Here is a 21,168-nt window from a genome sequence, read left to right as displayed (position 1 = left end):
TAATCTAATAAAAACAAAGGGCAAGGAGAGGGCAGAGAAAAGCACCCAAGGTCAACAAACCCCAAGGAGAACAGGATTGTTGTGCTGCCACTCAGGCCTTAAAATGACAAGTTCCAAAATCCTCCCAGGGCTGGGTTTGGGTCACTCAAAAGATTTTTCAGCACTAGGAAAAGCTGAGGTTAAAAATGAAGCTCAGGCAGGTGGTGGTGGGATTTACAGAACAGAGCTGGGATGTCTGTCTGCAAAAGCAGAAATATGATGCAAACCACACCTTTTTTTTTTGGTAGTTATACTTTCAAAAATCTCAGTGTATTTGGCAGAAAACAAACAAACAAAAAGAACCCCACAGAGCTCCACGCCACAGTCCACAGCTTTTATAAAAGTGACAAGAGTACAAAAGAAACAAAATACCACAGACACATCACATACAGAATGAGGAAAAACTGGCATTTTTAGGGGAATATGCCCCAGGCAACCAGTCAGGTGTGGGAATGCAAACTGAAGTGAGCATTGGCACCAAACAAGCACAAACTACTGAAACAGGGACAGCTGCTCCAGAGAGGCTCTTGGACACATCTTTGCTCTCTGCAGGAACAGCTCACTAAAGCCAGTGGAATTCCTCACAAGTGGAAATGTAACCATGAGCCTAAATTTCGCAGGAACTCTACTGGAAACTTCCTATTAGCAATTATTTTTACCACTATATCCACGCTACAGTCTTCCAGAAGAGTGGCAATTATTAAAATCCGCTCATTTGAACTGTTAATTATGTTCCCAAAAAAGTCCATTTGAATGCTTTTGTAGCTACTTGTGCTTTTTTTTGCCAAAACTAATTACTAGTCTTGAGAACTTCGAAAAGGAAAGTTAAGATTAAATCTTTGAGCTACCACGAAACAGAATTTCCTTTAAAAAAAAAAAAAAAAGAAAACTTAAGAGCAGCAGAAATAAAGATTTGCCTCAGTTTATGGTTAATGTTCCTCCCTTCAGCGACCTCTGTTCCATCTGTCACAGATACCTCAGATTATTTACATAATCAGAAATTACACAAATACTTTACACACAGGTCAGAATCATAACCCTGAGTTTCTAAAAGGCAGCGTTTTGTTGCGCTCTTAGAAATAATACAAAAAACCATCCACTTATTTCCTCATAACAGAAATGCATAATAAAATGCAAGAAATTAAAATGGTTTCTTAGAGAAATACAGAGCTCCTGCTTCCTTTATCACCGAAGTTTTCAGTGTTTTTTACCTCTAAGCAAGTGCAAGTATTTTAATTCACCACTCCACATACGTGTGTGTGTGTGTGAATACTTGCATTTCAGTTTTGTCAATGCATGATCAGAATGAAATTTTAGGAGAAAAATCAGTTTTCATCCGTAGATTTGTTGTTGGAAATAGCTGCTCACCACTGCTCTGGGGCACAGACTCATTCCCAGAGTTTGCTCCAACTAAACAGACACCAGAATAAATTGTTTGTGGGGAGAAAGGGGGGTTCCCCTCTTCGAATCACAGAATATCCTGAGCTGGAAAGGAGCATCAGTCCAACTCCTGGCCCTGCACAGGACACCCCAAAATCCCACTCTGACCCTGAGAGCATTGTCCAAACGCTCCTTGAGCTCTGGCAAGTTTTGGTGCCCAAAATGCAGGAAATGTGGAGTAACAACCGGGAATTTCAGTTACGCCCCAATTCCATCCCACTGCCAGCAGGACACAGCCATGGGCCCACGTTTTCACATTACTTTGATGGGGAGGGAGGCAGGAATTGCTTTCCCATGAGCCACTGAAGTTCTTTCACTAATACAGGCTCGGTCATTATTTGCAGTCAAGGAGAGACACTAAAGCCCACGTTTAGCACGTTCCAGGACACCAGGTCCTGGCTGGGGTATCAGTTGGTCAGTACATCAAGGCTTACTGGATCCTCCCCAGGTCCTTCCTGCTGAAGGTCCCAGGATCAAGGGGAGCAAGGCTTGCTGGATCCTTCCAGGTCCCAGGCTCGACCTGAACTCCAAGGAACCCAACAGCATCAGCAGCTGGAGCAACAACCCCTTTCGGGATGAGTTCCTTTGAGTTACACTCGGTCAGAAGAACAAATGGCCATATTAATCATAGGGTTCCAAATCCTTGGGAATCAGTGGCTCTGTGTCCTCAGTGGGACCCTGTGTGGGCTGTGGGGGGGTGGCCAGGCTGTGAAGGGTCTCCTGCTGATGCTGCTTTGCCTTGTTGTAGAGCAGGACCCCGATGGTCACCAGGACGGTGCCGATGGCCGAGAGACTGGTGATCTTGTTCCCAAACACGATGATGCTGAGCCAGATGGACAGGGCGTGTTTCACAGTGCTGGCAACACTGCAAGGCAATTAAAAACCAAGGTCAGAAAAAAAAACCTTTGTCAGATCCCACACACAACCTCTGTCTTCCTTTCTTTTCAAACACCAACTCAAACTCCACTTCCAACCCCAACCGTTCCACAATTTACCTCCTTCAATTCTTTGCACAGCCTCTCCTGCCCAGTTCTCAAGCAGAAATACTGAGCAAGGAGAAAAGGATGTGAAATGGTGCTCCTGATAAGTTTTACCTGAAAGTCACAGGAGAAATTTTTCCCATCAAGGCATAGGCTGTAACACTTTGGAGGTGGAACAAGACTCCATCTATTAAGAGAAGTATGACAATATCCTGGTTGTAGCTGAAGCTTCTCCCACTTTTCCCAATCACAGGCACATCCTAAACAGCAAAAAAAAAAAAAAGAAATTGAAGAGTTTAGTTTATAAGCAAATCCAGAAGTGATTTTCCACCCAACTCATTCCTATTAGAAGCATTTACAGTTTTACATTTAAACTTCAGCAAAACAAAACCTAAAACATACAGGACAGATAATATAAAATTTCCCCTGAAATACATCAGAAAACCAGCTCTCATCTGACTGAACTTCCCAGTGTGTTCAGCCCATTTGCTTTTTTGAACACTGATGCACAGCAATGAAATGCCACAACTTAAAGGATACATACTCAACCTGCTGTATTACACTCACTTTAGCTTAATTTTATTTTTAAAGAGTTAATGTTCCTGTTAATTCACCATGTGAATATCGACAAAAAGTCAACAAATATGTAAGATTTTGTTTTCAAGTCTTTATCTAAAACTTCAAATGGACTTGGACAACATTTGTCTCAAAAATCCTGAGATAAACTCGGGCATTTTGGATCAACTCATGTCTGCATTACATTATTTGTTGAAAATCTTCTCTTTTTTACAATCCCTTGCAAAAGGTGAATTCCAGTTACCATGAAAAAGATCCAAGCTGGAATAAGCATAACCACTGCAGCAGCACTCGTGTAGAACTGAAGCTCTGGGGCTCTACAAAGGAGAAAAAACACTAATTAAAATGATTAAAAGCTTCCTTTTTCAAAGCAAAGAGAGGAGTTTGCCTTTTGTACTGGCTGAGAGGGCACATATTTTCAAGACCAAAACCTGGATTTTATCCCATGGTAAAACACACACACACACACACACACATATATATATATATATAAGGGGAGTTTCCTTTCCCCAATAAAAGTATTTTAGTTAAGGCTGTCTGTAAACAGTCTGGTGCAATACAATCATAAATACAAGCAGCCCAAATCCCATCCATAATTAAACCTGAAATATTTTTAATACTTACGAAAATCTGTATTTATCTCCGCTGAGAAGTTTTTTTGAAAAGACGTTTTGCAAACTGGAAAAAAAAAAAAATGAAAAAAATCACCATTTACCTGGATTTTAGTTAGGAAAAACTCAATCAATCCCTGATAATGACAGTTTTTTCCTTCAGGTGGGGAAATGCATTTTCTACAACTAAAGAAAGGAGTTTGGTCTTTTTTAACTAATGGGATTATACTATTTAATCTCATTGATGCTCGTGGATATGAAAAAGAAATTGTATCACCTGTTAAAATACATTTTAAATACCAACATTTAAATGCAGTGTACAGAACTAACTACAAGAAACACTAAAGAAAACCCCTTTATTCCACACACACGGCTCTCCTTATCCCTTACCAGTCCATGATGTTGGTGGATAAAGCTGCTGAGAACCCCAGAATGTTGAAGCTGATTTCAGTGGCTGTACACAGAGCCAGCCCTCCCATCACAGGGATGAGGGAGAGATTCACCAGCAATCCTGCAAAGGAAAAGGGGAAAACTCAGCTTGATTCCTGCATTTCCAGCATGGCAGTTACTCTTGAAAGTTGAAATTCTGCCTTTAGCTGAAGGAAAGAACAACTGTCATGTGTAAGGATTTAAAAGCAGAGAGGTACCTCAGACAACAGCAGGAGGGTCTTGAAAACAACAGGGAAATAAACTCAGTGATAAAATGTCTCCTCTGGGAAGAAAAATGCCCTGGAGACTGTCGTGGGTTTCATGTTTTTCACCAAATGCCAGAAGAAAGTTCCACTCTGTCTGTTCACTCTGTGATTGAATTACTCTCCTTCCTCTGCCTCATTCCAGCCTCAAAGCCACCTGAACTGTGTCACCCCTCTGACTGACAGCTGGGAACAAGCAAAGTCTCTCCAAGCAAACACCAAGAGATTGCACTGGAGTCACAGTGAACTCACACTGGGCTGGGGCCTTTTTTTGGTGGTGTTTTTAAATCAGAGGGAAGAAATTCAAGAATTTTAAATTGTCTTTAAAAGGAGGAACACACTGAACTTCAGTTATTTAAGGGCATAATAATGTTTTCTTGACAGAAAAATTACTTAACACCGCATTGAAACAAACCCTTTTTTACTCCCATAAACTCTGCTTATTGAGTTCAGAATGATTCTTCCAGCTGCATTTCTTATATTCTGGTGGGCTTTTCTTCTCCTTGGCCAAAAAAAACCCCAGAGTAACTAAATCCCATTGCAACAGTGAAGTGCTCACCAGTGTATTCCCCCAAAATCATCCGAGACATGATGACAGTGAAAATGGGAGCAGAGCTTTTCACCGTTTCTGCAAAGGAAACTGCCACGTTCTTCAAGCTCACAAGGCCCAGCACTACTGTTGCAAATCTGCAGGAGAAGAACAGGAGAAGAAATGAAGGAAAAAAAAACCCCTAAGAAATTAATTAGAACATCAGAAGAAGTGAAGCAGGAAATAAAATAACGCTTTAAGAGCTCCTCAGACACCCAGCATAGAAAGAATTGCACTATAATCCCAAAGTTTTCAATTAGGCTCAGTAGAAAAAGTAAAAATCTGCTGATAAACAGTAATTCACCACGGAAATTTTATCTGCAGTTATCCATCTTTAGTGTAAATTAGATATGCTACATATTTACCATAGTTTAAATCATTAAATTAATCTAATTTATCGCTGATTTGATTATTCTTTATCAGTTTTGCCGTGTAAAGGAAATAAAATCATTTATTCTTATTCTCTCCTAGACCACAAACTGATAGTACCCCAGCACACAGCAAATATTGACTTTTTAAAGATAAATATTAATAGCCTGGATCACTTTTGAGGCAAAAGGCTGGTAAATACCAGTGCACTAAACAAACATCAGCCTCAAAAGAGAAGGGAAAGAAAGTAAATGGGAAGAGAAGTGTGTTCTGAAAGAAGGTAAATGTGGTGGGAGGCCAAGGTAGCCAAAAATGTGATTTTTGTGGGTGGGGGGAAATTCTCCAAACGCTTTTTAATCAAAAAGGCAGAGAGCCATGAAAATACAGCTCCTGTTGAGAAAAACATCACAAATATTAGTATAGAAAATTTTAGCAAATACAGTGCAGAAAATATTTACCCATTTACCTCATCAATCCAACAAAGAGCATTATCATGATGAAATTGGGGGGGTAAGAGATGCGGGTCTTGTGCTGGTACAAACAGCAGGGAACAAACATTTTTATACAGCCAATGAAGGTGGTTGAAAGCATTTGAACAGCACCTAAAGAGGATGAGAGGGGAAATAAAATCAGTCAGAAGGTGGTGGAACACGACAAATCAAGCAACCTCAGAAAATTTCTCAGACAAACTCCTGTAGGACTTTTATCTATGACCAAAGTTTCATCTTTCAGCAAGTGGAGGAAAGAAGAGTGTCAGAAACCCCTTTAAAGAACATAATCACAGCTCACGAGTTCCCAGCCCCAAGATCCCTCCCCACATCTCCCAACCAGGCCTTTTTCACTTCAGTTGAACCACTTTGTCCCTCAGCTTCATGTAAGAGGATCTGGTACTGTCAAATCATAGAATATCCTGAGCTGGAAGGGACCCACAAGGATCATCAGCTCCTGGCCCTGCCCAGGATCCCAACAATCCTCGTGCCTGTGGAGCCTGCTCCGGTCAAATAAATCCTATATAAATATCTTCCTGGCATTCGAGTGCAAAGAAAAGGAGTACCTAACATGCTGGGCTCTCCTTCCAGCAAGGAGAGGATGTATTTGTTAAGGAAAAGAGTGCAAAAGCTGAAGAAGAACCACAAGGTGAGGTAGATGAGAGCGTGGGAGTTCCAGATGCCCAGGTCGGACTCGATGACCGTGGTCTCCGTGATGGTGATTTTGAGGACGTTCTCCTCGGGCACGCTGTCACTGCGAGCTATCACAAACTTCTCACTCCTGTGAGCAAAGAGGGAGCCCAGGTGGAACAGGGATTTTCCCTTTGGCTTCTCTTCCAGGGGCGAAGGGCTCGGTGCCTCCGGAGTCTGAGCGCTTGCCACGGTCGACATGGTGACTTTAAGGAATTAATGTTTGTCCTCAGCACGAATCAACATTGACTTAGCACAGCACTTGACTTAACAAAAATATCATGTGATTAATGCTTCATCTCCCATGGCCTGGAAAGGACCTGCACTTGGTCCTCCAAAGAACATCTTGCACAAAAATAAACTCCAAGCACTTCTTCATGTGGCCTGTTCCATGTTTTCTGCCTAAGAGGGAGAGAAGGGAAAATCGTGTATGCTCTGAGTGACATTTTAAATCCCTAATGCAGCAAAGATACCACATTTCTCCCGCGCTGTGGTCAAAGATAAAAAGACTTGTGTAGTCTTTCAAGACTGGATTTTGAACTCCTCCTATCGTGATACCAAGATTAGGCACCAAGAATTTATCTAAGGGAGGTTTTTCTAATTCTAAAATAGCACGTACACACACACAACAGACTTCATGTGGTTTTAAGTTCTTTCTCCTTTAAAGCACATCAACACAGCCTTTCCACTTATAACTAACTCCTCTTCCTGATTCTCCAGTGTCTTTGATCTCAGTCTAAGGTCTTCTTTAACCACTCCACAGAAAAATATTCCCAACCCAGCAAATCTAGGCAGGAGCCTGGACTAATTAATCAACCCGAGTCAAATAAGCAATCAATAATCAAGGACTGTAACTGCCAGTAATCACAAACACAATTATCCTGGTAAATGTGAATTCCTAGGTGAACAACAGCTTTCCAAACAGACTTGTTCTCTATTTAATTACTTGTAAATAATGCAACATCACTTATTTTGCCACACAGAACTGCTGTACCTTGCAATTCAATATCAGTACTTGCAATAATTCTTAAAGCCTTTATAATAGATCTGACAGAAAAAAGGCATTAAATCATTTGCAACTAGAGCTTTCTCCTTTTACAGATGGCACAAAATGTGCCAAGTTACAGTTGCAGAGTCCAGAGAGCACCAAACCCCCCCCTGTGACCTTCATCCCTCCCCAGCCAGGCAGGGTCAGCCAGTGCCACTCAGGGGTTCAAAGTCTGTGTTGAGAAACAAAGAAACTGCACCTGAGCAGCTGATCTGCAACATCAAAACACACTCTGAATTTATCCCTTTTATTTCTGCAGCCTTTGTCTTATGAGCAAGTGAAAATTGGATGAATCAGATGCAGATGAATTGAGGGACTGGAGCTCTTTTGTTCTTCAGTGAACAAGCACTTGGGGAAATTACATTTTAAATGCTTGTCTCCAGAAGCACATTTAGTGGACAGACAAGACAATGGGCCTTAAAAAGGGATTCTTGTGGGGGAAGTTAATTACTGGACATCTTGGAAAAGCCATCTGAAATGAGATCCTAATAGTACAGTGCATCAAACAACAGCAGCACAACCAACATTCAATGGCAAGAGAAATACAAGAGTTGTACCAAGAGCTACTGCACCTGCCCTGATTCTGGGAGCAGGTGAACAGGTGAACAGGACACATTATTTTCTTCAGGGGTTTTTTTTTCCCCAATGTGGCATCTCAAATAAATCATAAAGAGGTACTAAAGAGTTAAATATCTCCTGTCAGAGCAGCTGCTTTACAGTGAAATTTTCCATTCCTCACGTTCTCTGGTTCTGTTGTTACAGCCAAGCACTGAAGATTTCCATCCCCGTTCCTTTATCTCTTTCCATTTTCCCAGGAAATCATGACAGCAGCAAACCAAGGTATGAGACCCTCTAACACACTCATGTTGAACCCGTGCTTGTGTTAACCCAGTTCAACACAAAACTTTGAAGGAGGAGACACGTTCTCCAAGAGAATTTGGTAAGAAAAACAGATTCTTGGCTCCTCCTCCTTTTTCAGGTCTTAAAAAAATGCCCCTCTACATTCAAAATAGTTGGTTAGCACAGCTTTTTCAGTATCTTTTCTGTTTATACAAGTCAATTAAAACCAGAAGCAATCAAGCACCATGAAACTCCCACCCTCGGCAGCGCTGGGATATCAGGTTTGATATCGCTGATTCCACACAGGGCAGGAAGCAGAACAGCAAATAAGAACAGAACTACTCCCCTAAATTACTGACCTGCTGGCTTAAATCATCTGGAAAGCCTAAACGGGCTGAAAGAGTTCTCCATCTGGAACTAATTCAGTCTTCCTCCCTCAAGGCCAACCAGCAGCTGATGTTTACCAACAGCTGAAAACGTGGCAGTGGTTGGCAGTTGTTTCTCTTGGATTACACACAAAGCCTCAGTCCTCCAGCTCAAAAGAACCAGCACCATGCACTGCCTTTTCCTTGTATCTCCTCCAACCTTCAGCTACACTGCCAGTAACAACGTTGTGTCAAGGTGGAAAGCACATCCACAAAGAACTCTCTGAAGTCAGCTTTACTCAAGAAAAACTAAAGCTCAATTATGCTGCAAGTGCTTAAGACCAATATGACAGTGAAAAAACAGAGACTTGTGTCCGTGACCCTTCCTCTGTTACACAAGAGGTCACCCGAACATTGCCCCCAGCACAGCAAACAGGGCAGAATTCAGCGAGTTGTGGCTATTAACAGCTTCATTGCATTGTAACGAGAGACACAGGCTGTAAGCACAATACCAAAACTATTAACAGCTCCCACACAGAGAGGACGCCGAAAGATGGAAATAGCTTCAAGACTTTTCTCGCATTCCAAGGCTGTTTCTGGTCACCCACTCCTAGAGCCTTCCCTGCCCATTCCGAACCAGCCCCACGCAGACAATTCCCGTTCGCCTTCCAGCCCCCGAGCAGGGCTCGGAGCATCCCGAGCATCCCCGGCACAGGAGCTGCACCGCGGCCTTTCCTCCCGCCCCTCCGGGCCCAAGGGCTTTCCAGAGACCTCCAGCACCCACATCCCCCTTCCCAGGGCCGGCCGGGGATGCTGCTCTCCATCAGCGCCCGCTCTGCCCTCCCTCCCTCCCTCCCTCAGCGCATCCCGCCCGGCACCTGCGGGCTCCCCGCACGCCGCCGCCGCTCCCGTGGCTCCGGCAAACCCGGGATGCGGCTCCCCGGGGGATGCGGCTCCCGGGATGCGGCCACCACCCATCCCATCCCTTCCCGTGCTGCGCCCGGAGCGCCGGGCGGGGAGGCGGGTCCGGCCCCGCACCGCCCCGCCGGGGCTGCACCGGGCACCGGCCCCTCGGGGCGGAGAAGCGCCCCGGGCTCGCCCCTTTGTCCCCGCGGCCGTTCGGGGGAGGCCATTTTACCGAACCCACGAGGAAACGACCCAAAGGAGCGGGGCGGGGGGTCACGGGGGACACGCACAGCGAGAACCGCGCCGAGCCCCCGCCGCGCCGAGCCCTCCATGGCCCGCGGGGGCGGACGGGGCGGGGACGCCCCTCGGGACCCTCGGGAGCCCTCCCCGGCCGTGCCGGGGAAGTGACGTGCGGGGTGTCCCCCGGAAGCGCTGCGGGGGCCCCTCCGCAGCCATGTAGGTCCCGTCAGAGCGGGGCGGGAGCGCGGCCGCGGCCATGGACGGCAGGTACGGGCGGCACCACGCGCGGCGCGGGGGGGGCCCCGTCGCGCTGCCCACGGCGGGGCAGTGCCGGGGGTGGGGAGGGCGCGGGCGGCCCCCCCCCCCGCGGGTGCGTGGTGCGGCCCCGTGACCGTCCCGTTGTGTCCCCGCAGCGGCGCCGCGGGCCCGGCGGGGCCCAGCCTGCCCAACCTCACCCCGCGACACCGGCAGCTCATCCCCACGCCCTGCGGGCCCGTGAGTACCGACACCCCGCGGCATCGCACACACCCCCGCGGCGCTCGGCCCAGCCCCGGGTGCCTCTCCCGCCCCTCTCACCGGCATCTCCGCGGAGTCCGTCCCTGCCGGGGATTACAGGGTCCCTCCGTCCCTGCCGGGGATGCAGGGTCCCTCCGTCCCTGCCGGGGATTACAGGGTCCCTGTGTCCGCGTTGTTACCTTGCCTGGGAGGAATGGCAAATGGAATGGGAATGGGAAAACGTGCCTCAAATCCGCGCTCATATTAAGGTGGACCGGGGAGTTCAGCTCTCCAAGGCTTGTCACAGAACGAGCATCCTGATAGAGAGTGACAGAATTATGGAATGTCCCGAGTCGGAAGGGACCCACAGGGATCAGCCAGTCCAACCCCTGGCCCTGCCCAGGGCACCCCAACAGTCCCACCCTGTCCCTTAGAGCGTTGTCCAAATGCTCCTTGAGCTTTGGCAGCCTTGGGAAGTGACCATTCCTTGGGAAGTGACCATTCCTTGGGAAGCCTGTTCCAGTGCCCAACCACCCTCTGGGGGAAGAACCTTCTTTCCTGAGATCCAACCTAACCCTGCCCTGCCACAGCTCCAGCCATTCCCTCAGGTCCTGTCCCTGCTCACAGGGAGCAGAGATGGGAGCAGAGTCACCTCTCTGTGTTGAGTTCCTGCAAGGATGTTGCCTCACCTGAAGTATTTCAGTGAAAGAAAATAAGGACCTCACCTCACTGACAACACCGACCCTGTATTTACAGTTCTCTAAAACTGAAAGTCTGGGAATGTGTTGCCTGCTGGACACCCCTGTGCTCTGACAGGGGTAGGTGTGGGCACTGGCAATCTCCAGGCCAGGAATGGGATTATAATGCCATGACCTTTGTGAGGCAGAAAGGCTGGAGGTATAAACCAGGGCAGACTAGGCTGAGATTAATTATGCAATAAAGTTAGACTTCTCCCTTCCTCAGCAATTTTGGACTTTCAGTTCAGTTGGTGGGCTTCTCTTCCTTTTCCCAAGGGAGAACCCTGCACTTGCCTCATTTACCCAACTTGCCCTAATGTGTTTTTTTTAGGAACAGCGACGAGTTTATTCTGCGTTATGTGTTCAGAAGTGTTCTTCCTTTCCAGATAAAGCCATGTTCAGAGCTCTCATTCCCCGTGAAGATCTACTTCTGTGTCACTATTTTGTCTCTGCTGAGTGTCATAGGACTCACCATAGAGACACTGGTCCGGCAGACCGAGGAGGATTTCACCATTTCCTTTATCCAGTTGGTTGGAGTTGGTAAGAAACTGTTGGGATTTTGAAACAAATACATTTTTTTCCCCCAAGGTGTAATTAAGCAGCAACTGAAGTTTCTTGTGTGAGAGGTGCTGAATGTTCAGCTGTGCCAGAAAAGCTTCCAGTTCCCATTTTAATGTCTGATCTCAAACAAGAAAATGTGAAGGCATCTCTCTGTGCTAAGTTCTTGCAAGGATGTTGCTTCACCTGAAGTATTTTATTAAAATAAGAAACTCATTTTTTTAAAAAAAATCTCTTTTTTGTCTAATATTTTTCCCCCACTGGAAGATCCAAACTTCCTTGGATATTTCCATTGAGAGCTTCAACAGAAACTTATTTTTGTATTCTTGGGTCCATTTGTCTCGAATAGAAATTACCATGAGAATAATAAACTATTTCAGGAAGTGGCTTTAGCAGGTCTTGGCTGCCAGAACAGTGTGAAAAAGGAGAGATTGTGGGTGTAACACAGTCCTTGCCTTCCAGCTCTCACCCAGAGGGAACAAAGACAATAGCTTTGTTCCAGATTCTATAATTAGACAAATCCCAACAATGCTTTAATTCCAAACCTCTGATTTAATGAGCAGCTTTTCACACAGGACTCACAAAGCTGCAGTGTTAGAACAGCCTGAAGAACCTTCATATTAAATCAGTCACAGACCTGGGAAGTTGAAGCCACACTTGCCCATCTGTTTTTCCCCAAAATCATGTTTTCTGTGTGGTAGACAAAGACTGACAGGACAGGTGTTTCTTTAAAGAAAAGTAGATGCCCTGGCTGCAACAATCTCTTGGGTTTACAATTAGATATTTAATTTAAGGGGGGTTGGGGATTTAATCTGTTGAGAAATATTCATCCCCAAAACCAAGGGGGTGTCCTGTATTTCAGAAATGTGCACATGCCACCTCTGCAAAAAGCTTGATAATCAGAGCCTATTTTCAAATTATTCGTGCAAAATTTCTTCTGATCGAGCAGCTGAATTTGCAAAACAAGGAAATGCTGCCTTAAGTCTTTGAGGTCTTCCTGAGGTCAAGAGCATGTCCAAAAAACCCCGTGATTCACTCTGTAATTTGCCAATCATTTTCCACTCTCTCGGTCCCTGTTAAGAGCAGTGGAAAAGGAAGTTCAGTCACTGAGGGTTTGTTTGGACACTCAAGTTACTGTGTTCCTTTGAAGACTTGGACAGCACTTTGTCCCCATGCCCCAGCCTTGCAAAAGTGGGGGGGATTTTACGTGTGGAATCCAGGAAGCAGCGCTCTGGCAAAAGAAACCTATTGTTACTTTGGCTGTGGGAAGAAGGACCCAGAGTTTGCAGGAGCATCCTATAAAAGAACAAAGCCTTTTCCTTATTTAAGCTTTGCCAGAACAGCACAGAGTTCACTGTGACAGGTGACTGGGGGGGTTGATGTGTTTTATAAAAGCAGAACTCAGGCCTTTGCAGTTATTTTGCAGGGTGGGGTGTTTCGAAATTTCCACAATAAAAGTAAACTGAATCCAGTCTGTCCAAGTTCAGCTCAACACACAAACCATGTGCAGTGGCCAGACAACACTGCAGAGGGGGGGTGTGTGTGTGTGAGTAGTAAACTGCTTGTTAGTCACCTGAATTACTCTCCCTGGGAAGATGATGTCATTTCAGTTCCTTAATAAAAACTGTGCTGCTTCATTTAATTCAAATATTCAGTTGGACATGATCAATGTAGTGTTCACAGATTAACACAGCCCAGCTGCCAGTGTGGGTGGCTGATACACTGCCATTTGCAGAGAGTTACTTCACAAGGAATTTAAAAATCTAACTGATTATTTAATTTCTTAGGGAGAGTGTTTTTTAAGCCTCTGATTCAGGCTCCTTGGTGGGAGCAAAGGCGCTCCGGGCCGAGGAGCCTCAGCTCTGTGGTTCTGCTCAGGTTTTTGGCACCCAGATCCAGCACAGTGGGAAGCTTTGCTGGTGTTCAGTGTATCCTCACCTGGCACTGGCCTTGCCTTGTCCCCCCAGTGTTCTGTGTGTACTATGTGAGCCGGGGGATCCTGCAGGAGAACCGCCAGGAGCTCATTGTCTTCGTGCTCTCCATCCTGCTCGTGATGCTGCGCTCCATCACCAACTTCACTGTCCTCCCCGCTGAGCAAAAGCCAAAGCTCCTGGTCAGTCTCTCCTGGTTTTCATTCATTTTTCCTTTCTCCACGTGTTGGGTGTGAAAACCCGTTGTTAGAAAGGCAGGATGTCTGTGGTGAGGGCACTGCTGACAGAAATGTCAGTTCATCTGAGTTAATTCCTGCTGAACAACAAAGTGTGCACGTCCACGGCTGCAGGTCTGCTCCTCTGAGCTGTCCCCTGGGTTTCTTTGTGCCAGAATCTGGAAGTAACATAAATATCAAAGGATTGCACAGGGTTACTGCAGAAAACACCCTTCACTTCACCTGCTCTGCTTCACATCTGGCCTAAAGTCACATAAATTTAACCTGGAATCTCCAATCCATAGGCAAGGACACAGCTCCATAAACACAGCCTTGTGTTTTTATGGGATTTATGGGAACCTGCTGCAGGGAAACAAAGATACAACAGGCTGGGGGAAGATACTGCCACTGCAGGTTATCTTGTTTGCATTCATAGCAATTAAATGTGATACAAAGACTGTATTCTGTGCCTTACTGAGATCTGTAGTTAAACTTCCCCTTGCTGTGCTTCCCAGAAGTCCTTCCTTTTTAATCACATTTTTCTCACAAATGGGAGAAGGAAGTTCCTTGCTGTGAAGTCACCCAAAAATTATTCTTCAATAGGAGAGGTGGCAACCAAACTAGGAAGCTGGAGCAAAGAATTTTCCAATTTAGTTTATCTATCAAGTGTACATATAATTAAACAGGCTTATCTGCAGCAAATTGGGTTGTTTGTTTGGGTCAATAAGGAACAGGCATCAAAAGGGTGCAGGGTACTTTAAGATGTGCAGCCAAGTCATCAGCTTATATATTAAACAAGAACCTCAAAGTAAAGCCTGCTGTGGAAGATGTGAAGAGAACTGTTAAGGACTGGCTTTTTTACCAGTCTTAACAGTAACTTGAATTACTGTAACTCCTGCTTCCTGAGCAGGAATCATTTCCAGTGTAAATATTCTCATATCAGTGCAATTGTGAAGGGAGTTTTGCCACTCCATCCCAGGTCCCCCCCGTCCCTGTTTTCCCTGACAGTCACAGCCTGTCTCTGTCCCCCAGGCCCGCTTTGTGCTGATCCTGCTGGTTGGCTCCTTCGATGTGATCTGTGCCATCATCCTCATCCAGAGCCAGGGCATGATGGCATTCCGGGTGGGGGGGGCCCTGGAGAGCCTTCAGTCCCAGTACTTCATGCTCAACCTCTGCTTCTCCATGCTCACTTTTGATCTCCAGGCACAGGTAAACAGCTCTGCCCCCCCCCCCTTCCCTTTTTCTTCCCCTCTTATTAGTAATAAGTTGGACAAGCTGAGCTAATTATTAACTCCCCAGAGCAATCCTGCCTCTGTCTTACCTTATAATAATGGTCATATCTCCAGGTTTCTATGGGGAAGCTCAGGTAAAATCCATAAAAATGAATCAACACATGTTTTATCACTGTCCTGCACAAAAGGAGAACTGAAACTTACTTTTGGGAAGTTTGTCCATAAAAACAGTAACATCCAGAAGCTCCAACCCACCCACAGCCTCCTAAAACAGGAAAGGTTATTCCTGCACAACATCCCAGCTGTGTCCTACCCTTGGGGAAGTGATCCTGGGGTGGGAGAGGGGAACCTGCCCCACAGGGCAGGGGGTGAGAGAACAACTGAAGTTACAGACACGAGAAGTGAACCCCAAGTTTGTTCACCAAGTCTGCACTTCTGTCCACTACCCTTCATTCTTTACCACTGTGTTACCTTATGCTTTATCTGCCTTATCTTTTCTTCATCTCTGTTGTTGGTATCATGGCACACAGGGGAGTTCCTCTGTCCTGGTTCCCCATTCCATAAGGAAAGATTTTGCCCGACTTTCTGCTGGTGGGGGTTTGTGCCAGGTATTTTTTTGGTGGCTGCAGGGTCTCAAAGCCATGATTTTTTCCCCATCTCTGCCCCTTCCAGCTCTGCCTGTGTATCCTGCTGATCAGCCTGCACAAGATCACCCTGGTGCACAACATCATCTCGGCCACGGGGGCCCTGTGGGGCTGCCTGAAGGTCACCATCGGCATCATCGCAGTGAGTGTTCAGCTGAGACACAGGGGAACAACCCCTGAGGGGACAGGGTCTCACCCTGAGCACTCCCCCAGCCTGGGGAGCCACAGCCACCCCATTCCACACCCCTCTGCCAAGGGAAGGGAGCCAGGATGGAGAAAAACAGAGCCCCAACAGCACTTCTAAATCTGTGCCTCACCTGAGGGGTGAAACAGTCACAGTATCATTCTTCCTGTCTGAGGGACACAGTTTTATTCTCAGTCCTTGATCACCTACTTAAGTGAAACCTGTAGGATCACACTTCCATGTTTGAACCTCTCTGACAAGGCTGGGTGAAACTGGGAACAGTCCTCCAAACTATTGGGGTTATACAGACACAGAGAGACTTCACAGGCCTCAAATCCTTAGGAAACCACACCAGAAAGGCTGGGTGGTCCTTTATGGGGGCAGCTTCTTCAAAATTCAGGGATAGTGTCCAGGTTAAAATGAGGATTTGTGAACTTGAGATGTCATTTTTCACATCAGTCAGACTAAACCTCCTCTGAAATCATGAGACTGTTCCAAGAGTGATTGCAGAATCGGGGCCAAAGTACATCAGATATGTGAGTCTTTTATGACCAGGAAGGAGTTTAGGGGGTTTTTTGCTGGGGGTGAATGTTTTTTTTAGGCTCCTTGGCTGTTTGCTTTGACATTCACACAAATTCTGGCAGCTGAAATACAGCTTTCCAATTGTTTTGGTGGCTTTCCTTGCTAAAAATGGAGGTAGCACCAAGCACTGTGCTTTTAAAACACCTTGGTAACTCAGGTAACACAGAATCACCTTTCTCCTAATCAGAGTGATGCCTGTTTTCCTGATGGGATTAAAAATGTAAAAAACCTTTCAGCTACTTTCCCCTCACCATCAGAAACAAAGTTCACCTGGGCAGTTGCTGCTCACAGATTACAAGTTCTTTGCTGCTCCTGGAGTTGCCTTTAGGCACTAAAAGAGGCTCTGGCCTCGTAAGAAAAGAAAGAGTTGCTCCAGTTAGGTGGCCTCATGTCTTTACATGACTGGCTGGCAGTCCCTTCCCTCTTTCCCAAGTCTCAAGGTGAATTGGGAAACAGAGTTCTCCTGACAGTGAAATCCTCTTGCTTCTCCCACGTTTTACTGGGACATTTCAGTCCTCAGTGCCTGCACTTCTCTGAAGTAGAAACAAAGGTGGGGAAAAAAGGCACAGGGAGCTTCCAGGCTGTTAACATTCCTTTGTTTTAGAGAAAAACCTGAGCATACCCAAAGAAAAACCACCATCACTCCTGGCCCAGCTCAGTGCAAAGCAGAGACTGTATGTCCTGCTAAAAAAAACACCCAGGAGGGCAAAGTTACAGCTGAGAACTCAGCCTGACCAACACTTGAAATGCCACTGAAAAATCAGCTGTTTGTAGCTTTTACAGAGTATATAACAACCAGTTATAGAGCTGCATGTGTGTCTTGTCTTATTTTACAGATTTTGAAAGAGCTGAAGCCCCTGGTGTGGATTTTTCTGATCCAGAATGTCCCTGAAGTGGTGTATCTCATCTACCTGCTGTACACGGTAACGCAGCAAACTCACCTGGCTGGGAACAGCAAGGCTGGAGGGCTCCTCGTCCCTGCTGGATCCTTGGGCCCAAAACATCCTCCTGCTGAATCTAAAGAGCAGCAGGCACATCCTGCCTCTTCAGGATCCATTTTTCAGGACAGGAACCATTTCAGCTTGATCTTGAACTGATTAGTCACAGGGAGAGGCTCTGGAAGTCTCTGGCAAAGTGTCCAGAATAATTAGGGAAAAATGCAACACAATCTTCCAGTACAAGACACAGAGCTCCTCAAAAATGCCTCCCTTCCTTCATGGGGCCTCAAGTGGTGCCAGAGCATTTGACCAGGGCCTCAGCTGTTACGTTTTAAAAGATTTCTTAGGCAGCACCCCCAGCTGTTGATCCTGGTGTAGCCAAAACAAGCCCACCCAAGTCCAGTGCTGGGTGTTATTTTGTGATAAAGCCTTTCCCAGTGGGGCTCCAGCACCTCCCACAAGATGTGAAAGGAGCAGGGAGAGAGAAGGGCAAGGGCAGAGCAGACTGTTCAGCATGGGAAGGGCTGGAATGCTGACAGTGGCCAGGATTTCTCCTGCTCCACATCCACAGTCTCCAGACACGGATAAAAGTCCCGGGGCTGCAGCCACCCCTGTCCTTGGGGTTCTGTTTGTCACAGTGTGCAGGCAAAGCAGGCCCTTCCCATTACTCCAGGCCTGTTTGATCTGGCACAGCACAGCAGGACACTTCACCCTCCATCATCTGAACAGGAAACTAAATTTAAAAGCGACCAGTTTGGGTTTTTTCTTCCCCCAAATTCCACTTCTCTCAGAAATTCAGTGCTCCATTGCATCTTGTGGCTTCCAGATCTTGGGTGTTGATTGTTTTATGTCTCCCTTTTCCTGCAGGTGATAAGGGAGTGGGGCAAAGGGAATTCCTACACTCTGGAAGCTGCTTTCATTACTGGCTCCTGCATTTCTGTTGCCATTAAATCTGTCCTGTTCTGGGCCCTGCTCCACGTGTACCGCAGCTTTGGGCAGGGGCTGAGAGAGAGAAGTAAGTACCTCAAACACTTACCTGGGAAGGTTGTGGCCCGTTGTATCACAGTGGAGAGCCAGGAAAATAGGGATGCTCCCAGTAAAAGGCACATCTCTGAGGACCTCAGGCACTTCTGCAGCCTCAGGGTTTACTGGGCTGACCAGGCTCAGAAGCTTGAGCAGAATATGTGTGGTTTCTCCCTGTGGAAAGCTGACACTAGTTAAAGTTGCTGCCAACTTTGCCAGGAATCCTGGTATCCAAAAAAATCAGGCATGTGTGGAAGAATCTCTCAGATACCTGTGATTTTTCTTACCATGCTGTATAATAACAAAGAGACACGGGATAAAGGGCCCCAGAGAGCTCCTAATCCTAAACAACCCAGACCTCCTTTGGCAGGAAGGGCACTGCTGAGCATTGCCTTGGTGCTGACTGACCTTCCTCTCTGCCCACAGTGTTTTCTTCCTATGGAAGGATCGACTCCTGAGCCCCCCGTGCTCCCCCTGCAGCTCTCACCGAGTGAAGGCACAGCAGGGGCAGCTCTGACCAAGCACCTGATTCTGAGTGGGAAATTAAGGGGCCACTTCCACAGGGGCTGGGGACAACACCACACATTCCTGGATGGTGCTGGAGAGCCACAGCAGGGCAGCTGGGGCTGGCTTGGAGAGCAGAGGAGCAGTCAGTGCTCTCACCCCGGAGAGTTCTGGCAGGACAGAGCATCTCCCACTCCTCCTTTTCCTGCTCTTTGTAACCACGGGAGGTTCACGACGTGCACGTGAGTGTTGCTGCTGTAAAAGTGTTTTCCTGGGCCAGCACAGCCCCAGTGACAGAGCAGAGTGTTGCTGCTGTAAAGGTGTTTTCCTGGGCCAGCACAGCCTCAGTGACAGTTCTTTGCACCCCCCATACACCAGGTCTGGGTGTCTCTGTCCTGCCACTGTTGCTCAGCTCAGATTTTATGGTGGAAAAGCCAAGCCCTGCTGGTGTTTGGTGACAGCTCTTCCCTGCCTGGGGCTCTTCTTCCTCCTCTGACTTCAGAACATTTCAGTTACTTGTTTTTCAGTCCCAGCTACACCCGAGAGCAGCTCACTCTGATCTCCTGCTCCCCTGCAGTGTCTCTAACCAAGGTGCCATCCCACCCCAGGGGGACTGTTACAAGCCTTTAATACTGTAATTTAAAGTTTGCTATTTTATTGACTGCAACCTTTAACTACTGGCTATTTTTAAATAAAGTACAAGCACAGTGTGTGTGTGGCTAATTATTTCACTTACAACAGCACGAATTCAATGGGAAATCTCACAAGCCAAGCAGGGAAGGGGCTGGAATTCACATGTGCTGTGACCATCAGAGTCCTCCTCAGACACATCTTTATCTTGTACACTGCACAAAGCAGTTCAAAAATGGATTGCAGCTGATCAGGGAAATCTGCAAGGATTATATCAAAAACTATTAAAAAACCCCTATACAAAATTAAAAAATAACATAAAGCATATATAAAACAAATGCAAATATAAAATTAAATAAATTAAATATGTAAGTATATATTATCATTATTATAAATACAAATATAAAATAAATTCAAAAGCCCTATTAAAAAATTTGTATTTTTCTCATCCCAGTCTCCTAAACCTGAATCAAATCTACTTTCCAGGAGGCCCAAGGGGGGCATGAAGGGGTTGGATTGTGTGGCCCCAGCTGGCAGAGCAGCAGCTGATGGCTGTGACTTCACTGCACAAGTCAGGGGGCTGTGAATTGTTGCTGAAATGGAGAAACACAGTCAAGCACATTCAGGCCTTTTGTGCAGCAGGGCCTGCCCAGAGCAGGACCAGCAAGGGAAGGCTCTGACCTTGCAGAAAGCCTGGACTTGGCCAAAATTAGGTGAAGAAAGTGTGGTTTATGCAATAAATAGAGTAATAAATAGTTTTATGTCACACTGAGTGTCAGTGTCCCAGCAATGGGGGTTACTGCTCTGGCCAGGGACAGCAGGAGTTTGTCACCAGCCAGGCAGGAGAAGATGGAAAATCCTTCCTAAGGTGCTTGTAAAACAAATGAACTCCAAAGCAGCTCCATCACCTGCCCAAGGTGTCTCCTCACACTTGTCCAGCACCTGCTGGAAGGGGTGACACGTTAATGAGGAAACCAAAGGACTCTCAAACACAATTAGTGACAAGTTCCAGGGAGGAAGGGTCTGGAACTTGGTCAGAACGTGCAAAGCCAAGGACACAACAGGCAATTAAACTGCATTTTCAATCTTCATCTTGCTATCCAAATTATCAGAGGTTATTTGGCATCACTGCCCTTGTATTTCTATCCCTGGGCCTTGAAAAACACAGTAAATGTAGCCCAGCTGCTCATACACAAGATCTGTTTCAACTTGCACAGCAAACCCAGCATTTCTTTTGAAACTCTTGAGCCCAGGCTGTTATCAGACAGGTACCCTCAGAAAAGCCCTGGGTGTATTTTAGTAAAACAGATGCCCCTGTTCCATGAGACAACGTGTCAAAGCCCACCCTGGACATTTGCTCTCCAAACAACTGTGTGTGTGTTCTTAATCTGATATTCTCCCCCAGTCAAAGCGCTGCTCGACAAATGCAACTTTACAAAAAGATTTTATTGAAAGGATTGAAAAATATTCGTTTTCAACAATATTCAAAACGAGTTCTCAATGCGTTAACAATATGTAACAGGATTTTTCAGCTTTTAAAAATTCAGTACACTGCTTTGTTCCGTGCTACACAGTTGTTAATGACTTCAATTTCTACCAGAGGATAATAACTTTTTAAAAAA

The 21,168-nt window shown here is 46.2% G+C and overlaps 2 protein-coding genes across 7 annotated transcripts; one reads left to right on the top strand and one right to left on the bottom strand.

The window, feature by feature from the left end:
- Positions 1–359: 359 nt before the first annotated feature.
- On the bottom strand, positions 360–10,823 carry SLC35E2B (solute carrier family 35 member E2B). Of its 5 annotated transcripts, XM_064678991.1 has the most exons (10): positions 9,222–9,502; positions 8,722–9,185; positions 6,351–6,876; positions 5,763–5,898; positions 4,898–5,025; positions 4,037–4,157; positions 3,660–3,713; positions 3,280–3,352; positions 2,574–2,719; positions 360–2,344 (listed from the first exon to the last, which is right to left on the bottom strand). In XM_064678991.1, the coding sequence occupies exons 3-10, from the start codon at positions 6,673–6,675 to the stop codon at positions 2,101–2,103; spliced, it is 1,227 nt and encodes a 408-aa protein (XP_064535061.1). In that variant the 5' UTR covers positions 6,676–6,876; positions 8,722–9,185; positions 9,222–9,502; the 3' UTR covers positions 360–2,100. The 5 variants fall into 5 exon arrangements, with proteins under 5 accessions (XP_064535061.1, XP_064535063.1, XP_064535060.1 ...); XM_064678993.1 differs by lacking the exons at positions 8,722–9,185; positions 9,222–9,502 and adding an exon at positions 10,450–10,823; XM_064678990.1 differs by lacking the exons at positions 8,722–9,185; positions 9,222–9,502 and adding an exon at positions 9,924–10,027.
- On the top strand, positions 10,001–19,626 carry LOC135426036 (uncharacterized). Of its 2 annotated transcripts, XM_064679001.1 has the most exons (9): positions 10,010–10,140; positions 10,287–10,368; positions 11,492–11,645; positions 13,631–13,776; positions 14,842–15,018; positions 15,714–15,827; positions 17,288–17,374; positions 18,257–18,404; positions 18,839–19,626. In XM_064679001.1, exons 1-9 carry the CDS (start codon positions 10,130–10,132, stop codon positions 18,868–18,870), a joined length of 951 nt encoding a protein of 316 aa, XP_064535071.1. In that variant the 5' UTR covers positions 10,010–10,129; the 3' UTR covers positions 18,871–19,626. The 2 variants fall into 2 exon arrangements, with proteins under 2 accessions (XP_064535072.1, XP_064535071.1); XM_064679002.1 differs by lacking the exon at positions 14,842–15,018 and having other exon boundaries at positions 10,001–10,140.
- Positions 19,627–21,168: the final 1,542 nt, after the last annotated feature.

Source organism: Pseudopipra pipra, chromosome 22 (genome assembly GCF_036250125.1).
Source record: "Pseudopipra pipra isolate bDixPip1 chromosome 22, bDixPip1.hap1, whole genome shotgun sequence".
Classification (NCBI taxonomy): Eukaryota; Metazoa; Chordata; class Aves; order Passeriformes; family Pipridae; genus Pseudopipra; species Pseudopipra pipra.
The sequence above is the reverse complement of the archived record's forward strand: the minus strand, read 5'-3'. Positions and strand labels throughout refer to the sequence as shown.